General features: G+C 47.5%; 1 protein-coding gene across 1 annotated transcript; it reads right to left on the bottom strand.

Annotated features, from left to right (window-relative positions):
• Positions 1–865: 865 nt before the first annotated feature.
• Positions 866–23357, bottom strand: ATP6V1C1 (ATPase H+ transporting V1 subunit C1). Its single transcript, XM_064154061.1, has 13 exons — positions 23253–23357; positions 17486–17668; positions 14739–14806; positions 12513–12598; positions 11593–11687; positions 10160–10251; positions 8997–9095; positions 7527–7595; positions 5385–5477; positions 5201–5294; positions 4537–4634; positions 2530–2656; positions 866–1482 (listed from the first exon to the last, which is right to left on the bottom strand). The coding sequence occupies exons 2-13, from the start codon at positions 17615–17617 to the stop codon at positions 1387–1389; spliced, it is 1149 nt and encodes a 382-aa protein (XP_064010131.1). The 5' UTR covers positions 17618–17668; positions 23253–23357; the 3' UTR covers positions 866–1386.
• Between the last annotated feature and the right edge of the window lie 1080 nt (positions 23358–24437).

Here is a 24437-nt window from a genome sequence, read left to right as displayed (position 1 = left end):
GACACAGGCCAGAGGGGACCTTAGTGAGACTGCACAGGACAGAGGCTAGAGGGGACCTTAGTGAGCCTGTGCAGGACAGAGGCCAGAGGGGACCTTAGTGAGCTTGCACAGGACACAGGCCAGAGGGGACCTTAGTGAGACTGCACAGGACAGAGGCTAGAGGGGACCTTAGTGAGCCTGTGCAGGACAGAGGCTAGAGGGGACCTTAGTGAGCCTGTGCAGGACAGAGGCCAGAGGGGACCTTAGTGAGTTTGCACTAGAGGGAGGCTAAAGGGGCTCTTAGTGAGACTGCACAGGACAGAGGCTAGAGGGGACCTTAGTGAGCCTGTGCAGGACAGAGGCCAGAGGGGACCTTAGTGAGCTTGCGCAGGACACAGGCCAGAGGGGATCTTAGTGAGACTGCACAAGACAGAGGCTAAAGGGGATCTTAGTGAGCCTGCACAGGACAGAGGCCAGGGGGTACCTTAGTGAGCCTGCACTAGAGGGAGGCTAAAGGGGATCTTAGTGAGCCTGCACAGGACAGAGGCCAGGGGGTACCTTAGTGAGCCTGCACTAGAGGAAGGCTAAAGGGGATCTTAGTGAGCCTGCACAGGACAGAGGCCAGAGGGGATCTTAGTGAGCCTGCACAAGAGAGAGGCTAAAGGGGATCTTAGTGAGCCTGCACAGGACAGAGGAAGCCTTGGTGAGCTTACCCAGGACAGAAGCTAAACCCAGCACATATTCTAGAAGAATAATACTGGCTCCAGTAAGCAGGGATCAGCTCTGTAACACTGCCTGCTAAGGCTTCTTTCTGTAAAGTTCCAGCCTGAGTTTCAGGTTAGACAGAGGGACCTACACCTGCCTGTGGCAGAAGGAAGTGAGACACTTGCACAGATATGTTTTATTTTCTTCTCCTGTGTTTACAGGGCTTCAGTTGTAATTTTAAACCACTCAGAAAACACAATTTCATACCAATTTTACATACTTTACAGCACAGTTTAACAACATTAACACAACTGTAGCTACCAAACCAAACAGACAAAATGGCCATGAACATTTACACTATTCTTCTGTAAACAAGTTCTGTTTATAAACAATGGTACATGGAATTAACACAGACCATCCTATGAAAGAGGAATGAACTTTGTTTTTTCCCTTAAATAAATCACTCTGTTTATAAATACTTCAGTTCTCTCAATATACATTTACAGACAGAATTGATTAAAAGCAGATTACCTACACTCTTCCTTCAAAAGAAAATGCCTAGAGATGGACCACAGTGTGTTAAATTCACCTAACATAAGAAGCAAGCAGATGATTAGTAGAGTGTTAAAGGATTACCTAACTCCAGCCTCACTTCTGTTTACACCGACACTGAGCAGGTTGTCACGTTAGGGAATTGGTTTTTCACTTGAACTCCAGCAAATTGCAATCAATCTTGTAGTACACATATGGGTAGTACTCCTGCTGGCTGAGGTTTAAGCCAGGAATATCCATAGTTGCCTGCAAGCAAAGTTTTGAAACCAGTTATACTCTCACCCTTCAGAAGCAGACCAAACATTCCCACGTTGTAGAGCAAACAGGCAAGGCTTGGACCTTCCTTTTGCACATTCAAGTGATTGCTTCCCCCCCCAGACAAAGTTTCAACTTTGACAAATTAGTAACAGCATTTTCCAAGATGAAACAATTTGGGCTTGGTTTTAGTTCAGAATCTCAGTAGCAGCCTGTCAATAATTCACAGCTGCTGCTAACCAGACTGCCACTAACTGGAAGAAGTACTGCAGTTGTGTTTTGCTGGTTCCAAGTGTGTGAAAGGGTGGTGACTGATCCAGGCAGCCACATCAAGTGCAGCATCTTTACTTCTCACCTTTAACTGTCTCACATCCCCTTTCCTCACAAAAGACTTAGAGATACTTTAGGAAAAGCCTCATCACCTTACATGTGACATTTGTAACCAATCAGTCTTTGTCACTCAGCTAAACCCATCCTGTGGCCCATGGTTAGTTAATATTTAACTAGGGCAAACACTGCTTTTCTGTCCAAGTCATCAAATTAAAAGCCTCCCAGCAAACCAGTTTGAAAACAGGCAAATGAGACCTCTACAGGTGGAAAGGATGACTCCATCTTGCCATTAATTCAGCCTCCTTCAGCAAAGGACAACTACTTTAAAGATAGTCATGGAATCCCCCCAGAAAGTAAGTTGTTTCATTATGAAGGTCACTGGGGCCAGTTTGTGTGTTCCATCTGGGCTCAACAAGAAGGTATGAAATTATTCAAGTTCCTTAAACTGAATTTAAGATCCCAGTTGACTTTGATAATGTGCCAAGTGCAGTCTGTGGCTTATCTTTCCATCAGCAGCAGGGGAGGATTTGGTGAGAAGAAGTTACATGAGGCTATTGTATGGAGAGAATTCTGTGCTGAGAGAGAATGAAGATGATGATGAGGAGGAGGTTTCTATTAACTTTTAATAAAGCCAACAGATTTTCTTTTGTTCAAGCAGACTAAGCAAACCTAATATTGAAGGGGAGTAGCAGTTACAAAACTACTTACATCGATGATAGCTGCTGCACTGCTGTCAAGGTGCTTGTATAAGTCGTACAAAACCTCCCTCAGCTTCTTCATTGTTTTCTTATTAGGCTGAAGCAGCATTGCCTGGAAGTTAACTGGCAAACCATACCTGAGGAAGGCAAACAGGAAAGGGTGAAAATCCTGAAATAAACTTCATCTTTCAAGGCAGAATGTGCCTTTGAGAAAGAATCCTGTTGTGTTGCAGAGCAAATCCTGCTGACCTTCATTTTTGCCAGGGTCTTCTCTTTCTGCAATTCACCAGCAAAGGAGAATTCCTTTCTTCAGGTTTAAACTAACAAACCACAAGTCTGAATGCTTCTAAAAATCCTTTAAAATCCCTGACTGCTTAGAACAATTCTCAAAAGGTACCTGAAGGCTGGGACTAACACCTGAAACTTCCAATTAGTTTACTTAGAGGGCTTTGCTTATTGCCATGAATGTAATCTCTACTCAATCCTCCTTTCTAGGTGTGTGGAAGCATTTGCCAGTACTCAAGTCAAGCTCAGCTTCCTTCCTTAAGCTGATATTCAAAATGACCCTGCAGCAGCTACAAAATGCAATGCAGTGTGAATTTTATTCTTCCTCCTCTGATTGTCTCCTTGAGGATGACATCAAAAAGGCTAAAAAAAAAACCTTTTCCATTTTCTGACTAGAGCAGAAGTCCTTTCAACTGCCCCCAAAAAACCCATCCAGGTCCTTCCTGCTGCAGAACAACTACAGCTGTTCTTCAGTTCATTTAGTGACTTTATTTCTGGATAGGTATGAAGAAGGCACTCAGTGCCATGGTCTGGTTGATAGGATAGGGCTGGGTGCTAGGTTGGACTGGATGAGCTTGGAGGTCTCTTCCAGCCTGCTTGATTCTATGATTCTAAGAAAAAAAGATTTTTTTTTTTTATAGTTGGAATATTGAATGGTTGAATACTGAAAAGTTTAGACTACAGAAGTCTTTGAAATGCATGTTTTGAAGGAAGAGTATCCATTCCAAGGTGGTAAAATGGATCACTCAAAGTCTGAATACCACTCGTTCTGAACTGCTCACATGCCTCACTTAAACAGAAGCTCTAGGAAGCTCTACTCACAAGGAGCTCATAACCTTATGGTGGCCTTCCAGTATCTGAAAGGGGCTGTAGGAAGGCTGGGGAGGGACTATTGACAAGGTCTGGTAATGACAGGATGAGGAGGAATGGGTTTGAACTGGCAGAGGGAAGGTTGAAAGTGGATGTTAGGAAAGGGTTCTTTGCAGTGAGGGTGGTGAGACACTGGCACAGGTTGCTCAGGGAGGTTTTCAAGGCCAGGTTGGATGAGGCCTTGAGTGATCTGTTCTAGTGGGAGGTGTCCCTGCCTATGGCAGGGGGTAGGAACTGGATGAGCTTTAAGCTCGCTTCCAACCTAAACCATTCTGTAAGTCAAGTATCAGCCTTGCTGCAATTGACAGTGTACCTGCACTTCCTGAACTACTGGTGGTTAGACTAGCCAAAGGGCAAGGCACACCTTTATCTACCTCAAATACTCCACAGCTGGCAACAAGAGCTGCTGCCATCAGCTATTCTTACCATCCTGCCACTAGTGCCCTCCTTCCTGGAAGGGTGGCATTCACTCACCTCAGGCTGGCTAATTCCAAGCTAGATATAAATGCTTACAAAGTCTATACAAAAGCACCACTCAGGTCTGCCTCATTACAAGAAAGCTGGGGAGGGACTTTTTATGATGTCAGGTAGTGATAGGACTGGGGGGAATGGAACAAAGCTGGAAATGGGGAGATTCAGAATGGAGGTTAGGAAGAAATTGTTCAGCATGAGACTGGTGAGAGCCTGGAAGGGGTTGCTCAGGGAGGTGTGGTGGAAGCCTCATTCCTGGAGGTGTTTAAGGCCAGGCTGGATGAGGCTGTGGCCAGCCTGGTGTAGTGTGAGGTGTCCCTGCCCCTGGCAGGGGGGTTGGAGCTGGACGCTCTTTGTGGTCCCTTCCAACCCTGAGTGATTCTGTGGTTACCTTAAAACAGACTCAACAAACACTCGTAGTGCTTTCACGTGAATCCATGCAATAAAAGCTTCACTGAAATTAACTTTCAGCCACCGAACCAGAGGCCCCTGTGAAAGAGAAGAGGAAAAAAAAAACACTTTAAACTTCAGTACAAAAAGACTCAGCCTATTAAGTTCACTTTAAGCTTCAGTACAAAAAGACTCAGCCTATTAAGCATGTCTGAGCAGACACTCAATATCCATACCATGATAGGAAGGACAACTTAAAGGCAGAGTTCACTGTGGACATAATGGCTCAAGGGTGTTTCAACAGCAAGTAAAGAGAAACTGAACAAGGCCTGGTGCTGTCTCTTCAGTACACCACCTCAGCTGCTGTGGGCTAAGTAGATTAAAGACTTTCTTAGTAACATCTTATTATTTCCTTCAAATACTTGCCAGTTTCCAAACTTCTCAGCAGTTGGTTCAGCGTGCTGAGGAGCACATGTGTGGAGGAAGCTCAGTTCTCCCTGAGCAGCCTGGCTGGGTAGTAGGATGACTACACCACGGCACCCTGCAACGCTTCCTCAGCATCCCAAGTCTGTGAAATGGTTCTGCAGCAATAACAGCTCTAGAGGGGCCTCTTGTTCCTATAATGCCTGCTCCACCCACAAACTGCTTACAAACTTCACACTTACAAACTGCTTCTTCTTGTCAGTTGACAGCCTGTTCATTTCTTCTTTGTCTGCTTTCATCTCTTCCTCGTTATACTGGAAGTCACGGACCAAAAACCTGTGTTTGGAAGTGAATAAAACCAAAAGTGGCTCTCTAGAGATCCTTCACAACACAAGAGGCAGCACACACACACACCAGAAGACTTACTTGTATTCTCTGGCTTTGTGCTTGAAGTCATCCACTGCCTTCCTGAACAAGGTGACATTACACAGGTAACTATCTTGATCCTCAAAGAGTACACTGCACAGAAGGAAGTGTCGGCAGTAAGAAGGTGCAAGGCACACAGATCTGACCTAGAGCAGCTGAAATTGTACTTGATCACCCAAGGGTAGATTCCAAATTAAAAAAACACCTCATACAGAGAGGAATTGAGCCTTCAGCAGCTGCTCTTACTGCTCCCTTCATCAAGGATGGCAGTTTACAGTCCACATTCAGACACCTCACTGCTCAGATTCTTCATACATGTCTGGGTGTTTGTTCAAGTTTAAATCATCCTACAGCAAAAGGAGCTGCAGATGCCTTAACACTGAGAGCTGTGGGCCAGAGAATTCTTTTAAAGGAAGTGGATTTAAAACAGAAAAGGATACAGATTAAAAAGACAAAAGGTGGGCAGGAAAAAGCGTTTCTTAGGCTGTAAAGGTGAGCCTTAGGATTACTGGTTTACAGTTCAAGGCAATACTGCTTGTTCTGAGACTTCAGCTTGAGACTGAGGTTTAGACTGCTCCTCAGTGTCAAGCTGTCTTCAACACAAACATTACCCAACAGGTTAACAAGTCATCTCTTCCTGAGCTATTCCTCAATCCTTGTTTCCCACTGATCAAATAAATCATTAGCAGATCTCCCACCAGGCTTAAGCTGATCCAATTCAAACGTGACAATAGGCAGAACGAGTTCAGAATTTATCACTGGCACAGAGCTGCTAACATGGGATCTGGCTGATCACAGCTGCCCTCTGCCAGTTGAACACAGCACTGCTTTGTGCTACAGGCTGACTCGATTTTCAGTGTGGTTACAACACAGCTAAAAGTGGCTTAACAGCATTAGCAAACCCTGGCCTCAGTCTTACCCACCAGCTTGGTAGTGTTAGCACAAGAGAGACAAGTTACTTTCTTTGCACACGAGAAAATCACCTACACTTCCAATTCCTCATTCTCAAACAGCATAAGTAACTTGTTCCAAGTCCTCTGAATAGAGGCACAAAGCTCACAGGCTAGGAGCTACTACATGCCACTGAACTCCACCATGCTTTAAGGGGAATGTGCCTGCACTAGATCAGCTTTTCAGTTCCTTTGCCACAGAAGTCAACTTGATAACTTTGATAAACCTGCAGTTAGAGATCCTTTGAATTCTTCCTCAAATAAAGCATTGACAATGGCTTCAAAACAAAGAAGAGTAGATTTAGATTGGATGTTAGGAACAAGTTCTATACTTGTGGAACACTGGAACAGGTTGTCCAGGGAGGTGGTTGAGGCCTCATACCTTGAGATAGTCGAGGTGAGGCTTGACAGGGCTCTGGGCAACCTGATCTAGTTGAGGGTGCCCCTGCCTGACTGCAGAGGGGGTTGGACTTCCCTTATACTCAGCACTGCTCAGGCCACACCTTGAGTGCTGTGTCCAGTTCTGGGGCACTCAATTCAAGAGAGATGTTGAGGTGCTGGAAAGTGTTTGGAGAAGGGCAGCAAGGCTGGGGAGGGGCCTGGAGCACAGCCCTGTGAGGAGAGGCTGAGGGAGCTGGGGGTGTGCAGCCTGCAGCAGAGGAGGCTCAGGGCAGAGCTCATTGCTGCCTGCTGCTGCCTGAAGGGAGGCTGTAGCCAGGTGGGGTTGGGCTCTGCTGCCAGGCACCCAGCAACAGAAGAAGGGGACACAGCCTCAAGCTGTGCCAGGGCAGGTCTAGGCTGGATGTTAGGAGGAAGTTGTTGGCAGAGAGAGTGGCACTGGAATGGGCTGCCCAGGGAGGTGGTGGAGTGGCTGTGCCTGGAGGTGTTGAAGCCAAGCCTGGCTGGGGCACTTAGTGCCATGGTCTGGTTGACTGGCCAGGGCTGGGTGCTAGGTTGGGCTGGCTGAGCTTGGAGCTCTCTTCCAACCTGGCTGATTCTATGATTCTATGACTGGATGAGCTCTGGAGGCCACCTCCAACCCAGACCATCCTATGATTCTCTGATTACAACAACTTCCAGCTCAGTTAAGCTGGTGTTTGACCAGCCTTTAGAATCCCAAGCTAGGACAGCTAAAGAGCACTTAACAAACCAGAAGAGGTGCAACAGTGAGATTCAGCAGTGCACAACTTACTTGCTGGAACGTGGGACAACCATCTCTGCTAGTGTCTCATATTGCTTAACCCAGTCATTATAATTTGACCTAGAGAACACACAAAGTTATGGTTAGACTTCCAGCACTGTAGTAAGAAACCTCAGAGGAAGCTTTTCCAACATGAGTTAAGAGCTTTCACTCATCACAGCTTTCAACACAGGTGGAGGCAGTCAGAAGTACACAAGAGAGCAGGGACAGTTCTCCTCATGCTGCTTTTGAGACTACTGCTAAACAAACTCTAACAATAGCAAAAGGAACATTTTAGCTTCAGCCCTCACCTAAGATTACAAGTGCAATCTCTTTTAAATCAAGGACCTGGGAAATTGGTCATCATTAAGTACAAATCTCAAATGGATTTAACTGCCAAGGTCAAGCAGAAACTCCTTGTGGCCCCCTGCTCCGAGTCCCAGCTCTGCAATACTTCTACACAATCACAAATGGGTTCCCCAGAGTTCTGCACTTGGAATTCTGGCAGCCTTCTTTCTGTAGTTGGTGGGTAAAAAGGTTCCACCCTTTGGACACCAAAACCAAGTCAAAGGCAAGAGAAAAATGAACAGCTGAGAGATGCCAACCACCTGTGTTTTACTAAAGACACTGCAAAGCTGGTTCACCTTCACCAGATTTTCACATGTGATGGAGAGTACTGATTCCAGTGACACTTGGTCTGCTATCTTTAGAAGTTCACTCTCCTTGTTCCCAGCTCCAGAAAAATCAGTGTGGTGCCATTCTCTCACTTTAAAGACTATATCTATATCACCACTGTCCTTGGCCTGAGGAAGAGGAAGGGGTTTTGTTGTTTGAAACATTTCAGACAGGAGCAACCTGTTCCCTCCCAGTAAAGTTTGCCATGACAGGAGCAGCCTTCCACTGGTACATACTTAGAGAAGTAAAAAGGCAGCATTCTGGTGATCTGAAGAAGTGCTTCACCCATGAAGTGGTGAAAAGCCTGAATGAGGCACTTAGTGCCAAGGTGTAGTTGACTGGACAGGACTGGGTGCTAGGTTGGACTGGATGAGCTTGGAGGTCTCTTCCACCCTGGTTGATTCTACAATTCTATTCTATGAAAGCCAGGCCAGTCCTAACCAGGATGACTCAACCTTTAAGCCTTCTAGTGAAAACATGCCCTGTTTGCACTCACTACTTACTGCTTTCATAAGGATACCTTCTGCAATGTGCCCAGTCACGGCTAACATTAGATAAGAGACGTAAACCTAATCTCTAGCTTCTTAAAGGCATTTCTGAGCACTCAGCATTCCTTATGATGAGTTCTTGTGAACAGTGGAATATAGGCATGCAGCCTGATTTGCCTCTGCTAAGCAACCATAAGTTTGCTTTAGGTCATGCAGCAAATTCAGATGTCCTTTCTTACAGCAGTATAAGGCTGTGGGATCTATTATTTGATTTAGATTTCATCTTTTATTCTGCTGTTAGGGCAAACAATAAACTTACTTGGGTACAATCACTAATAACGTGACCAAATATTCTGAATCAAGTACAAAGTCCTCTTTCTTTACAATATCAGCAAGACTTCTGGTCAGCAAGCTTCCCCTGCAGGCAAACAGAGACATGGCTAAGGATTCAATTCACTCAGACAACAGAGAGCTGGCAGTATGACATCTGCAAAAAGCTATTTATTGACCATTCACTATTAGCAAGGAAAATGTCCTTCTCTGCATTTGCTATCTTGCTGAAGTCATCACAAGCTTTTATCAGCAGCTCCACCACTCTGCATCATTTCCACGTCACACACTTCAGAAGCCAACTTCTCCTTTGAGAATTGATTTGAAAACACAACAACTGCTCAAACCATAACTGTGGAGCCTCAGAGTTACAACTAGCCTAGCACAGCCCTGCAGATGGAGCCTCATCCTAGGAGGGAGTTCTTCACAGAGAGCGTGATTTGCCATTGGAATGGGCTGCCCAGGGAGGTGGTGGAGTCACCATCCCTGGAGGTGTTCAAGAAAAGCCTGGCTGGGGCACTTAGTGCCATGCTCTGGTTGATTGGCCAGGGCTGGGTGCTAGGTTGGACTGGATGAGCTTGGAGGTCTCTTCCAACCTGGTTGATTCTATGATTCAGTCAAGATGTAAAGCAGCAAATAGCCACGGTTCTGAACCAGCCAGCAGGCTTCCACCAGTAACTGCAATGCCAGAGCTGGGTTGATTTAACCAACTGTATTTGTACAGAACTACTGCACCTCAAGTGGGTTTCAGACAATCCTCACATGTGCATGACAAGAGAGAATGCAGCCCCTGTTTAATTTATCATCAGCTGTCTCTGCTGGTTAATTCTGAGGGAACAAACTCAGTAACACTGACACACTTCAAGCATCAATGAAAGGGAAATACCTCCCTGTTTAGACAGCCCCAGGAGGAGCAGTGTTCCACTGCACTTCAATGGCAAGCTCCTCCAAAAGCCTTGGTGCCCTTCATAATTGCTTATCAATCAAGTCAGCTATTACCAGCAAATTGGGTGCTAAGAGATGTTCTTTTATGACAGCTGCTGTTCAAGACTGATAACCAGCTAAAACCGATGTGTGCCTCTTTGCTTGCTACTAAGTTTTCATACCTAGGCAACCTTCCATGCTACATTAGCAAAACCCAATGTGACTCACGCATTCTTTCTTTCCAGATTCTGAAGGTTCCCTTTCAGATTATTGTATGCTGAGGCTCTTGCTTTCAGATCATTGTCAATCTGGTTTACTCCCTTGAAGAGAAAAAGAAAAGGAACAGCATCTAAAAAAATAGAAGGGTTTTTAAATCCTTTCCTTTCAAAGCTTAGGTCTGCCAACAAGAAAAGAATGAAAAATACACCAGTGAAAATGTTTATTTCTCCAGTGCTTGACAAGCTTCATTCCATATGGAGAACAATCTAAGTTAGGATTCCTCAAAGGGAAAATTCAGCCAAGGGAAGTGACACATCCTCTTCTGGTATCAGCTGGACATGTTACTGCATCCAGCTGATCATTAGTCCATCACCCTGGCACTGCCACCCTCCATCGCAGCTGACAGGAGGGAGAATTACAAAGTTCACTTTCAATCATTGGAAGTCTACTTTGAATCCTTTAAGTTTACCTTCCTACTGTGGTGCAAGTACACTTGTGAACATTGGGTGTCATTTCCTCCAGCCATTACCTAACTTCTCATTCTACTCTTCCCTTGTTAGTTTCAGTGACAAGAATGATAGGGTTTAAGCAGTAACAAACCAATGACTAATAATGCCAAAGCATTAATGCTTTGCATCATCTGTAACTTATAAGCAGACTCTGTTGCATTCTATCTGCCTATTGCATTTGCAACTTGCCTTGAGGCCTTGAACTGCCTTGGTCACTCAAGGACAGAATATCAACTAAATGCATCATCTGTCTGATATCAAATAGTAGTATTTACAGTTCTAAATATCATCACAATTAATTAACGTCTTCCCCCCCTCCCCAAACAGAGCTGCATCCCATTCTGTATGTCTGCAAAGGCAAATACAATAAACTGTATCAGCATCTCCCTACACAAACTCATCTTTCATCCTGCTGTTTTGCAATGGGAATGGTTTAGAACTATACAGAACATTCTGGTTTGTAAAGACTTTGATTCAGTTCAAACTTAAGAGGTGTTCTGCAATGTCTGAAGTTGCACAGGCTCAGTTCCAGGGTAGACAGGTAAATAGTATCCCAGATTGAACTTATTTCAGACAATAAATCTACCTGTTGAACTAGAGAGAGAGTACATTATATGTTTAACACCACTGGCAGCCTTCATATCAAAAAGTTCCAACTGTTTCATTGCTTAGACTCAGGCCCTGATGTTTGGCTTGCTATTGCTGCTCAAATAATCCACATTCCCCAAATCCATCTTCCAGGATGAATTAGAATGATTCCCAAAGATTAATCCCCACCCAGCTAACTTGCCAGCACACAGAAGAATTCAAAGGTTCACTACTACTGTCCTCAAAGTGACATGAAGTTATCAAAACCAGACAGACAGGCTTGATCACAAAGTTGTGTGCATAAATACCTCCCTCAGGAAAGCTTTAGCAAACAAATCACCTTACCTTTGCAATGATCTCTGAAATGTTCTTCAAGGATTGCTTGATTGGATATTTGGCCATGTCCCACTGGAACCTTGTTATGTAGGTGACCAAGTCAACTAGAATGTCAAAGCACTTTGTTAAGACAGACAATAAAGAGGCTTCTGTATCGTGCTCCGTGGGGGATTGCTGTAGCAAGAGTACTGTACCAGACTGAACTTTGACAGGTGTGAACCTTGCTGCTTAAGAAATCTTAGAACCAACAACCAAGCTGTAAGTTATCCATGGCCTCCACCTGTGGATATTGGTTTCTCCACCTCTGTAGACTCTAAATGGGATTTATTACTAAGTCAGCTGGAGAAGTACAGGCAAGATCAACTATTTCTGGCTTTGTGTGAAAAACATGTGGGAGAAAGGCTAAGAACAACTTTGCAGCTGCCTTCAGGGTAATCCAGCCATATTGGCCTGTCCTGCATCAACGCAGGCTGTGGTGGATTCCATGAAATGGCTCTGAAAACAAAACATCAACTTGGCTACCAGAGCAACTCCTTACTGCTATAAAATGGGCAAATACCTCCTTCAGACAACTGCTCTTACAAAAACATTCTATCACAAGTTTGGAGCCACTGAGTGTGCCAACAGAGCTTACCTACTCAGATGATAAAGTAATAGGAACAAAGTTTAGCGATCAGTAGCTTTTATGTTCCACCAGAGATCAGCGATGACACATTACAGCCCTACAGGATCAAAAGCCTTCTGTATTTAGCATGCAGATCTAATTTCTTGGCTTTCTGGCTCCTATAATCTGCTTTAGAGCAAGTGACTCACAGAAAAAAGTACTTCCAGATCTGGACTAGGCATCAGAGTGTCATACAGAGAAGCAGAGTTCAGTATGTGTCAGGTTCACTGCCTTTAAGATGCACATATCATGGTTAATAATTTACCTCCATTGGCCAGAAGATTCTCCTGAACTTTATCTTTACTGTCTTCTAGAACATCAGCCATATACTGGGCCACTTTCTTTACAACCCTGAAAAAGAAAAGATAAAGATATGAAATACCATTTCTAGAATGACCTGCAACTGCCTGAGATTGGATCAAAAAAGCAAGTGCTGACTGCTTTACATGAGCACAAACTGGTATCAGCATCTCAATTCTTGAATACTTTACTTAAATGCTCTTCTGCTGCTGATACTCAGCAATAACCAACAAGGTGAGGCTACTCCCTCACCTTCAGACAACAGGGGTTGGCTTGAGGTGATCATTTCCCTGTATTCCAAGCTCTTTTTGAAGTCTGTGGTACTTGGAAAATCCTGACCCCTTCCTAATAATAGATAGTGAGGTACAAGTCACCAAGCATCCTGGCCTGTATCAGCCACGGCATGGCCAGCAGGAGCAGGGCACTGACTGCCCCTGTACTCAGCACTAATGAGACCACACTTCAGGTACTGCCTCCAGTTTTGGGCACTGCAGTATAAGAAAGACATTAAGGTGCTGGAGTTGGTACAGAAGCACAACGAGGCTGGTGACTGGTTTGGAGAGCAGGTCTCATGAGGAGGGGCTAAGGGAGCTGGGATTGTTTAGCCTGAATAAGCAGCAGCAGCAGGAGACCTTATTGCTCTCTACCTGAAAGAAGGCTGCAGTGAGGCCAGTGTTGGCCTCTTCCCCCAAGTAAATAATGGCAAGACAAGAAATAAAGGCTTCAAGCTGTATCAGGGGAAGTTTAGGTTGGATTTTAGGCAAAACTCCTTTACTGAATGAGTGGTGCAGCATTGGAACAGGCTGCCCAGAGAGGTGATGGATTCACCATCCGCAGAGGCATTAAAAACTTACTAGATATGGCACTTAGGCACATGGCCTGGTGGTCATGGGGGTGTTAGGTAGGAGGTTGGACTGGATCTTATAGATCAAACCAGATGTTAGGGAAGGGCTCTTTACAGTGAGGGTGGTGAGACACTGGCACAGGCTGCCCAGGGAGGTTTTGGAGCACAGAATCACCCAATGTGATCAAAGATCACATTGGGTGATTCTGTGCTCCACAACCTCCCTGGAGGTGTTCAATACTAGGTTAGAGCAACTTGTTCTAGTGGGAGGTGTCCCTGCCTATGGCAGGGGGTTGGAACTGGCTGAGCTTTGAGGTCCCTTCCATCCTAAATCATTCTATGATCTTTTCCAACGTGAATGCCTCTGTGGATAACTCAAATCAAACACAAGGCAACCAAAACAATAAAACACCAACTGAAGAGCTATGGAGAAACCCTAGGGCAAAACTCTCATGAGGGCTGACACTCAAGACCTGCCTTCCAAATAGTTTCCTTTCCTGTTTAGAAACAACTACTTAACACTTCTCTTCTTCAAACAGAAGATGGTTCCACGAGTTCTGGTCATGTGAAACTGTTACCTGTGCTCAAAACTGATTCCAAAGGATCCCCTGCATCTTTAAAAGGAATAGGTTTTGCATTTTAATACTAATGCTGTTTAATCTCTGTGCATTAGGAAGCAAAGTGGTTGCCTTCTACAAGTCTGCAAACAGTCTGAAGTTTAGCATTGTAGAATTGCTTTGTTTTGCACAGTTTTTACTCCATCATCACTTCCTGCAGCTGTCAGCCTCAATGCTTACAGCTCTCCAGGATCTGGCAGCACACAGCACTACTACAAGGAGATCCATCCTTCCTCAGTGCATAACACAGAATCATAGAATCAACCAGGTTGGAAGAGAGCTCCAAGCTCACCCAGCCCAACCTAGCACCCAGCCCTAGCCAGTCAACCAGACCATGGCACTAAGTGCCCCAGCCAGGCTTGGCTTCAACACCTCCAGGCACAGTGACTCCACCACCTCCCTGGGCAGCCCATTCCAGTGCCAATCACTCTCTCTGCCAACAACTCCCTCCTAACATCCAGCCTATGCTTCCCCCAGCACAACTTGAGGTTGTGTCCCCTTGTTCTCTTGCTGGTTGTCTGGGAGAAGAGACATCTCACTATGCCACAGGAAGCTCAGAGATTTTTCTCAAGAGGAGCTTAACTCTCTGAAATCTTAACTTGCTGCCTGTCTGCAGAGGATCACTATGAAACAAGAAGGCAGCAGAAATGATCTGTGCATTACTAGGACTCAGCAAACCATCACCACCATTGTTCTAACGTTTTGCATGCCAGTAAAAAGAAACCATTACCCCTCCACAAACGCATCCAGTTTAGCCAGCTCATCTGACAAGCCAACCAAAACATCCAGTGTGCCAACCTAGAAGGCAAGACAAAATGCATTAGCAGTTGGATATAAACACAGACAGCAACACAAGCTAAACTGCAAGTCAGTAGCACCTAAACAGCTACATATCTGACCAGCAAATAGCAATAAAAGCTGAATCTCCTGGAGAGGTACTTATTAGAAGTACACAAAGCATTGCACTCTAAGTCTTTGGTCAGTTGATCTGCAAAAATAAACCCAACCCACCATTCAGAGCTTCTTTTGCTCAAGACCCCTCCCTAAAGCACCTCTGTGTCAGATCTAACTCACTCTGATTTGGTGCAGGTTCAGTCCTGCATTCCAGCCATCCAAAGTACCACAGCATTGCCAGGGTTGGAAGGGACCTCAAGGATCATCTAGTTCCAACCCCCTGCCATGAGCAGGGACACTTTCCACTAGATCAGGTTGCCCAGAGTCACATCCACCCAGGCCTTAAAAACTTACAGGGATGGTGCTTCCACCACCTCTCTGGGCAACCTGTGCCAGTGTCTCACCACCTTTATGGTGAAGAAGCTACCTGAAGGGAGGTTGTAGCCAGGTGGGGTTGGTCTCTTCTCCCAAACAACCAGCAATAGAACCTGCCAGGGCAGGTCTAGGCTGGATGTGAGGAGGAAGTTGTTGGCAGAGAGAGTGATTGGCATTGGAATGGGCTGCCCAGGGAGGTGGTGGAGTCATTGTGCCTGGAGGTGTTCAAGCAAAGCCTGGCAGAGGCACTTAGTGCCATGGTCTGGTTGACTGGCTAGGGCTGGGTGATAGGTTGGACTGGATGAGCTTGGAGGTCTCTTCCAACCTGGTTGATTCTATGATTCCACAACATCTAATCTAAACCTCCCCTAGCTTGGATCCATCCCCAAAGCCTTATTACTACCTCACACCCTAAAAAGTGCCTCAACAGCTTTCTTGTAGGCCCCTTCAGACACATTCACACTACGAACTGGCTGCCTTCCCCAAAAGTCATTTGCTTCAGTGTTGGATTTGCTACTTCAGATCAAATCTAGAGTTTCTACAATCAGGTCTCTCAGAGTGGATGGCAACCAGAATATTGACACCTCTGAAGACACAAGAGCAGTGCAACAGCCAGACCAAGAGGAGCCTGGACTCTCCCCATCTGAAGCAGTGAAATAGCTAGCTTGTCTACCACGGGTGGGTGCCACAGTGAAGGTGTCCTTTCAGAGATGCCCAGTGACAGGACAAGGAACAACAGGTACAAGGTGGAACACAGGAGCTTCCACCCCAACGCCAGCAGACACTTCCTTAGCATGAGGGTAACAGAGCACTGGAACAGGCTGCCCAGAGAGGCTGTGGAGTCTCCTTCACCGGAGACATTCAAAACCCACCTGGACGTGTTCCTGTATGACCTTCTCTAGGTGATCCTGCTCTGGCAGGGGGTTGGACTAGGTGATCTCTGGAGATCCCTTCCAGCCCCTAACATTTTGTGATTCTATCAAGTCAAGATGCTATCATTTTTAGTCTATCTTCTTTATTGTATACATTTATGGCCCAGCTTTACACAACTCCTGTTCTCTTTAGCACTGAAGCAGACAGGAGCACAACCACAACCACGTGCTTTCTGTGTCCCATCTTCTGAGCTACATGCAGGGCAATGAAGCTGATGCTCTGACTACAACATTTTCTATAGCACACACTGGCAGGCCACACTGGAATGCTCTGCTGGAGACAACTCTAACAGAACAATGTTACTTCTGGCCAGAGAAAAAGCAGTAATTGGTTTGGTCAAGGCCTGTATTTGAAATTGAGCCTTTACTTTGTCTCTCAGCCAGAAAAAACAGAAGTGAAAAAAAAAAACCAACCACAGCAACTAAACAAAAAAATCCAAACTGAGGCAAAGCAGAAAACCATCAAAGGAAACTGGATCATCTGCATGCTCAGATCACAGGTATCCATTTTGCTTTCAGTTATCTTCTCCAATCCACTGCCAGCAGTGTGAGCTCAAGGCTACTAACCCTGGGAAAACTGCTGTGCTAGGTGAAAGAATGCAGCTGGCTCAACCTTTAACTCTGGAAGAGTGATCACAGCATGGTTTAGGTTGGAAGGGACTTCAAAGCTCAGCCAGTTCTAACCCCCTGCCATAGGCAGGGACACCTCCCACTAGAACAGGTGGCTCGAGGCCTCATCCAACCTGGCCTTGAACACCTCCAGGGAGGTTGTGGAGCACAGAATCACCCAATAGGATCAAAGATCACATTGGGTGATTCTGTGCTCCACAACCTCCCTGGGCAACCTGTGCCAGTGTCTCACCACCCTCACTGCAAAGAACTTCTTCCCAACATCCAGTTTGAATCTCCCCTCTGTCACTTCATACCCTTCCTCCTCCTCCTGTCATTCTAAGACCTTGTCAATAGTCCCTCCCCAGCCTTCCTGTAGGTCCCCTTCAGACACTGGAAGGCCACTCCAAGGTCTCTTCAAACCCTTCTCTTCTCCAGGCTGCAGAGCCCCAACTCTTGTAGCCTGTCCTCAGAATGATGTTTAAATTGGAGTTTAAATGAAAGAAGACAACTGTCCACAATTTTAGATCCATACAAAAAACATCATCCAAAGGAATCAGTTGTTCTGTCTCCAGTCTGCAAGCATTCCCCATGCACAGCCTCAGCCTAAAGAAACAAAGATGATGCAAGCCAAACATACTTCTTACATGACACGAGGCTTACCTACCTTCAAGTCTGGAATATTGAACTTTGAATTGGTAGAAAGGTTGTTGTGCTTGGTGGTGGCTGCGTGTAGTTTCTCCCATGTCTGTTGGCAGGTTTTTTCCCCAGGAGCAGAAATCAGCCAAAACTCAGTCATTTTGGTGTCTTTATCTTGATGCTTTCTGCTTCTGAAGATAGAGGCACGATGCTAGCAGAAGCAAAGCCAGGCAGAGAGAGGAAAGAAAGAACATCTGCCATTAGTTCTGCATTCAAAGCCTTGCCAGAAGGAAAACATCTCATTGCATTTGACTAAAGAGATTTCTCCTGAGTGATTCCAAACCCAGATTTTTTTCCTATCTATCAAATCACACTTGCACAGTTGGAAAGTCTTTTTAAACAGCCCATCCTGCAAGCTGAAGTGGGTTGAGTTGGCAACATTAGCATCTTCCAACTGCAACTGCACAGAAAGATGAGAAGCAAACAATCTAACCACAAATAAACCCAGTGAGACAGGACCCAAAACATATTTTCACAGCTGGGTGTATGTCCCAGCATCAACAGAGCAGACAACTTCTTCTGAACACATAAGAAGAAACAAAATGAAACAAAAATGTCACTATTTTGGGTGTTCAATTCACTTTTCAGATTAGGACAATGCTTTAAAGTAAGGAAATGCATAACATTACTGAAATGAGATAAGCTTTGGTTCACTCTTCAAGCAAAGAAGGTTCCCCTGGCAACTAAAATTGTCAACACAAAGAAGAACACTTTCTAATCTTGGCATCTCTGCTGTCACTGCAGACCTTCAACAACGTTTCACTTACTGGTAGCAGCCAAATGAGTATTGCTACTAGACATAAATGATGTGGAGCTGCTTTGCAAAGGAGCTCAGGTAGTTCAGACATCCCAGTGTCACCAAGAACAAGCTAATTGAGGCTTACTGGACTTTTTAGTAAGAGAGTGACGAATAAAATCAAAGCACAGCTTGAGGAAGTCTAAGTAACAAACATTGGTATTTGCAGTGTCATCTGTAGCAGCTACATTTCAGCAGCAGCACAGACTGGAGCACTCTGGCTTTGAGAGAGGAAAATCAAACACTGCATTTGTAAGAATGGACACAGAAGCTCTGGGCAAGCTTTGCCCAAAACAACACACCTTCACCTGTGCAATCACTCTAGGGCAAACACATCCTGAAGGGTGTTGATGGCAGAGATGAAGGCCTGTTAGCTGATTCTTCCCTTCAGCTACTCAGGAAGCCTAAAGCTGGAGACAGTTTACCAGCCAGTAAATCAGTATCATGAAGCACATCTTGTCACTAGCACAACTGCCATCCTCCTGCAATTATGGGGCCTTGTTTACAACCAGAGATGAGGATATCCAGTTAAAGGCTCTTGATGCTGCACACTCCCTACGTCTGGCACTGCATTACTGGGTAACAGCACAGCAGGGCTAGGATCTCAAACACAGCAGTGCCAAGCTGGGTACAGCCATTTCAGAAATGAGAATACTTTCAAGACCAGACACATGTCCCACTCCACACTAGTTTGTCTGACATGACCCAGCCCACTGCTGGGCACTCTCCTGTGCTGGGGCCATACACCTGCACAGCTGCTTCTATTCAACAGCAGCAAGTCAAGCACTTGGAAGTGATCTGTGCTCTCCTCCCAGTGCACTTCTCCCCTAACTCTGCTCTAATCAGACCCCACCTGCAGTCCTCTGTGAAGTTCTGGAGCCCCCAACACAAGAAGGACAGGGAACTATGGGAGCCAGTCCAGAGGAGAGCCATGAAGATGCTCAGAGGGCTGCAGCAGCTCTGCTGTGAGGACAGGCTGAGAGAGTTGGGGCTCTGCAGCCTGGAGAAGAGAAGGCTTGGAGGAGACCTTGGAGTGGCCTTCCAGTATCTGAAGGGGACTACAGGAAGGCTGGAGAGGGACTATTGACAAGGTCTGGTAATGACAGAATGAAGAAGAATGGGTTTGAACTTGGCAGAGGGGAGATTGAAGCTGGATGTTAGGAAAGGGTTCTTTGCAGTGAGGGTGGTGAGACGCTGGCACAGGTTGCCCAGGGAGGTTGTGGAGCACAGAATCACCCAAGATCAAAGATCACATTGGGTGATTCTGTGCTCCACGATCTCCCTGGAGGTGTTCAAAGCCAGGCTGGATGAGGCCTTGAGCAACCTGTTCAAGTGGGAGGTGTCCCTGCCTATGGCAGGAGGTTGGAACTGGCTGAGCTTTGAAGTCCCTTCCAACCTAACCCATTCTATGATTCTATGATAACAAGTTGCTGAAGTAGGCTGGAAGGATGGAAAATGAGCTCTTTGCTTCTGGAAATAGTGCAGGTGAGAAAAGGGGCCCTATCTCTGAGAAGGATGGGTGAAAAGATGAAGTTTACTTCCTCCCTCATGCTGTGGCCTTGACTGTTGGGGGAAAGCCTGCAAGAGCATAATCAGAGAAGGGTACTGATGGTTTTGGTCTTGAGAAGTATCATGAGCCATTAAATCAACAGCAGCCATCACCATGTTACAGAGCTGCTTTGTTTAGGGAAGCACCAAAGGGATTCTCTTACATTAATGGGCCTCCAGGACAGGTCTACTAATTACCAGCAACTTGGAAGAAAACAAAATTCCTTCTTAGACTACTCTGATGCATTACTATCCTTAATGCACATCAAACTTGGTTAATACACTGCACTTGATGTTCTTCTACACTCCACTGAGCTGTGGACCTATAAAAGACACAGCCAAGAATCATAGAATCAACCAGGTTGGAAGAGACCTCCCAGATCATCCAGTCCAAAGTAGCACCCAGCCCTATTCAGTCAACCAGACCATGGCACTAAGTGCCTCTGCCAGGCTTTTCTTGAACACAGGGGCATTGTAGCCAGGTGGGGGTTGGCCTCTTCTCCCAGGCACCCAGCAATAGAACAAGGGGACACAGTCTCAAGTTGTGCCAGGGTAGGTATAGGCTGGATGTTAGGAAGAAGTTCTTCACAGAGAGAGTGATTTCCCATTGGAATGGGCTGCCCAGGGAGGTGGTGGAGGCACCGTCCCTGGGGGTGTTCAAGAAAAGACTGGATGAGGCACTTAGTGCCATGGTCTGGTTGACTGGCTAGGGCTGGGTGATAGGTTGGACTCGATGATCTTGGAGGTCTCTTCCAACCTGGTTGATTCTATGATTCTATGATTCTATGAATTACCTCTAGGGATAGTGACTCCACCACCTCCCTGGGCAGCCCATTCCAATGCCAATCACTCTCTCTGTGAAGAACTTCCTCCTAACATCCAGCCTATACTTCCCCTGGCACAACTTGAGACTGTGTCCCCTTGTTCTATTGATGGTTGCCTGGCAGAAGAGGCCACCCCCCCCCCGGCTACAGCCTCCCTTCAGGTAGTTACAATAAGCTTACAATAAACTTCATCCACGCAGGAGGACATCACTGCAGCCCACACAGGCACTCAAAGTGTTTCAGCTTTACATGTTTTTTTGTTTGGAGTTGAGCAGCTCAGGACAAGCTTTGGGATAAATGTTGGATAAATACACAGCAGCAGCATGCAAACACCCAAGAGGACAGGAGCCACAGTGTAGAAATCCAGAATCCCCTCCAGTAAGACAAATGGGACATTGTATTCTCTTACTAAAACACAAGCAGCCCTTAAACAGTTTAAAGTTTCCAGAGATCATATCATGTAAGGAAACACTTACACATTTACAATGACACAGGCTCATGCCCTGCACTACAGAGTGGGAAAATCAGCTCACCACTAAAAATCTACACTGCTTTGCCCATGGGAGAAAAAACAGTAATAATAATGTAACCAATCTATTGCAAAGGGTTCAGTCAATAAAGGTCTCCACTCTTTCCAACTAAGTTCAGCTCTTCAGACTCCAGGAGGTTATAAACAAAGTCAGACTTGCAGCAAATCTTCTCTATGTTTAGATTCCAATAAACTACTTCATTATTCCTTAACATCAGAGGCTAAAATGGATTTTTCACCTGAATTAGTAGGGTTTTTTCTACTGCTGAAAGCAAAGAGGCACAGGTTGAACTCAGGCACTGTTAAGCTAGAGGACTTCTCTCCCACACCATTTCTGCTTTCCTGAAGTTCTGTTCCATTTCTAACAGCCATGCAAAGCAAGACAACTCCCTCACTTCAGGTACCTACTCAGTGGATGTATTGCCAAACACATACGAGGGGAAAAAGCTTGGCAGAACAGTTTTAAATGTTTGCTTTGAAGTCTGCTTGATGCGAAGGAGAAAGGAGTTTGGAATCAGAACTATGGGGAATAAGAAACAAGAAATGAAGAAAGGAGGAAGTTGTTCAGCATGAGGGTGGTGAGAGCCTGGAGGGGGTTGCCCAGGGAGGTGGTTGAGGCCCCATGGCTCGAGGTGTTTCAGGCCAGGCTGGCTGAGGCTGTGTGCAGCCTGCTCTAGGGTAGGGTGTCCCTGGGCATGGCAGGGGAGCTGGAGCTGGCTGCTCCTTGTGGTCCCTTCCAACCCTGACTGATTCTGTGATTCTATAAATCTGTTAGAGCACTCTTTTCCCACTGTAGATGCAACAACTGGGCAGCATCCCAGAGTTTCCTTGACATGTTCTCATTAGCATTCCCACAACATGGGAATCTTCCATGGGCTGCTACAAAGAGATTTAAGTAATACACACACTGCCAAGATGTTCTGCTAGCCAAGCTAGCACAACTCCTCTACCAAATGCTTGAAATGCTCTGTCCCTTGAAGCTTTGCTCTAGAACACCTGGGTTTGAACTCTGCTCCACTGTCCAACAGAAGTTTAGTATCTTTACAGAGTATTTTGCATCACTACACACAGTTTACACTGTTCAATTTGCACCATTAGAGAAGACTAATTTCCAAACGACCTTTCATGCAGTATACTCCACCACAAGCAATGAAACTGCTGAACAGCAGTTTTAATGCTGTGCCTAGAAAACCCTGCAGAGATGTCAGCACACAATCTCCACTAAGACACTCTGCATTGTATCCTTCATAACCAGCAAGGCTGGAAAAGGCCAACTGGGTTTTCTCCCTGCTCAGCCCCACGGGAAAGCTCCATTTACAAAGTGATTTCGAAGTTTCACAGCATGCAGGACTAAGTCCCCACGCTGTTGTTTCTTCAAGCTGGCTCTCAGCAGTCACTCCTGACGCTGGGGGTTGGCCTTCCCGGCCTTCGCTGCCTCCACGTTTCGCAAGCAGCAGCGGCCACAGTGCGGAAGCCACAGCTACGCCCGGAAGACTTCACAACGGAGAGCTTACGGGCCCTGTGCAAAGGCCGACCGGGGCTGGCACACGGGACGGGGAGAGGGCATAGAGGACGGGGAGCTGGCTTTATTCTCCCCAGAGCCGCTGATCTGGATGGCGGGGATTAGATGACAGTACTCACAACGCGGGCAGGCAGCAGCTGCCCCTGCCGCCACCGGCGCCGGCTGCCGGGACCGCACTTTCGCTTCGCACTTCGCAAGGTAAAAGCCCACCGCAGCTCGTACCTCGTTGTCGCGGGAGGCCAGAGAGCAGCGCCAAGGCAGCCCCGACACCCGGCAGCCCACAGCGCTACGCCGAGGCCTGTCGGAGCTCCGTGAGAGACGCGGCGGCGGGCAGGCCCCGCGGTACCGACGGGCCCGGCCAGCGATGCCCTTCAGGCCAGGCCCCGCGCGCGGCCCACCGCCGGGCTAGGCCGGAGCGCTGAGCCAGGCGCCCTGAGCGCGTCGCGACCCGAACCGTCCCAGCCCTGCTCCTGACCCTCCCGCTCCGCGGCCCGGGCCCGCTCCCGCGGCCGGTACCTGTCACTGCTCCATCCCCCGCCGGCAGCCGCAGCCGCCGCACGCCCGCCAGCGGGTCACGTGAACCGCGGGTCAGCTGACGCCGCCGCAGCGCCGCTCACGGGACGCGGAGGGGAGGAGCCTGCGACGCAGCGGCGCAGGGACGCGCGCGGCCACAACGGGGCGCTCGCGGCCCCGGGGCGTCGAGCTCGAGACCCGCCTCGGCTCGGCTCGGCTCGGCTCGGCTCGGCTCGGCTCGGCTCTGCCCGCCTCTGCCCGGCTCGGCTCGGCTCGGCTCGGCTCGGCTCGGCTCGGCTCGGCTCGGCTCGGCTCGGCTCGGCTCGGCTCGGCTCCGCTCTGCCCTGCCCTGCCCGGCTCGGCTCGGCTCTGCCCGGCCCGGCTCTGCCCGGCCCGGCTCGGCTCGGCTCGGCTCGGCTCGGCTCGGCTCGGCTCGGCTCGGCTCGGCTCGGCTCCGCTCGGCTCGGCTCCGCTCGGCTCGGCTCCGCTCGGCTCCGCTCGGTTCGTAGAATCACAGAATCAAGCAGGTTGGAAGAGAGCTCCAAGCTCAGCCAGCCCAACCTAGCACCCAGCCCTGCCCAACCAACCAGACCATGGCACTAAGTGCCCCAGCCAGGCTTGGCTTCAACACCTCCAGGCACAGCCACTCCACCACCTCCCTGGGCAGCCCATTCCAATGCCAATCACTCTCTCTGCCAACAACTTCCTCCTAACATCCAGCCTAGACCTGCCCTGGCACAGCTTGAGACTGTGTCCCCTTGTCCTGTTGCTGCTTGCCTGGGAGAGCCCAACCCCACCTGGCTACAGCCTCCCTGCAGGCAGCTGCAGACAGCAATGAGCTCTGCCCTGAGCCTCCTCTGCTGCACCCAGCACACCCCCAGCTCCCTCAGCCTCTCCTCACAGGGCTGTGCTCCAGGCCCCTCCCCAGCCTTGCTGCCCTTCTCCAAACACCTTCCAGCACCTCAACATCTCTCTGCAATGGAGGAGCCCAGAACTGGACACAGCACTCCAGGGGTGTCCTGAGCAGTGCTGAGCACAGGGGCAGAAGAACCTCCCTTGTCCTGCTGCCCACACTGCTCCTGAGCCAGCCCAGGATGCCATTGGCTCTGCTGCCCACCTGGGCACTGCTGCCTCCTCTTCAGCTCCTCTCTGCCAACACCCCCAGCTCCCTCTCTGCCTGGCTGCTCT

The sequence above is a fragment of the Pogoniulus pusillus genome, chromosome 14, assembly GCF_015220805.1.
Source record: "Pogoniulus pusillus isolate bPogPus1 chromosome 14, bPogPus1.pri, whole genome shotgun sequence".
Classification (NCBI taxonomy): domain Eukaryota; kingdom Metazoa; phylum Chordata; class Aves; order Piciformes; family Lybiidae; genus Pogoniulus; species Pogoniulus pusillus.
This window is presented reverse-complemented; position numbering and strand designations above follow the sequence as displayed.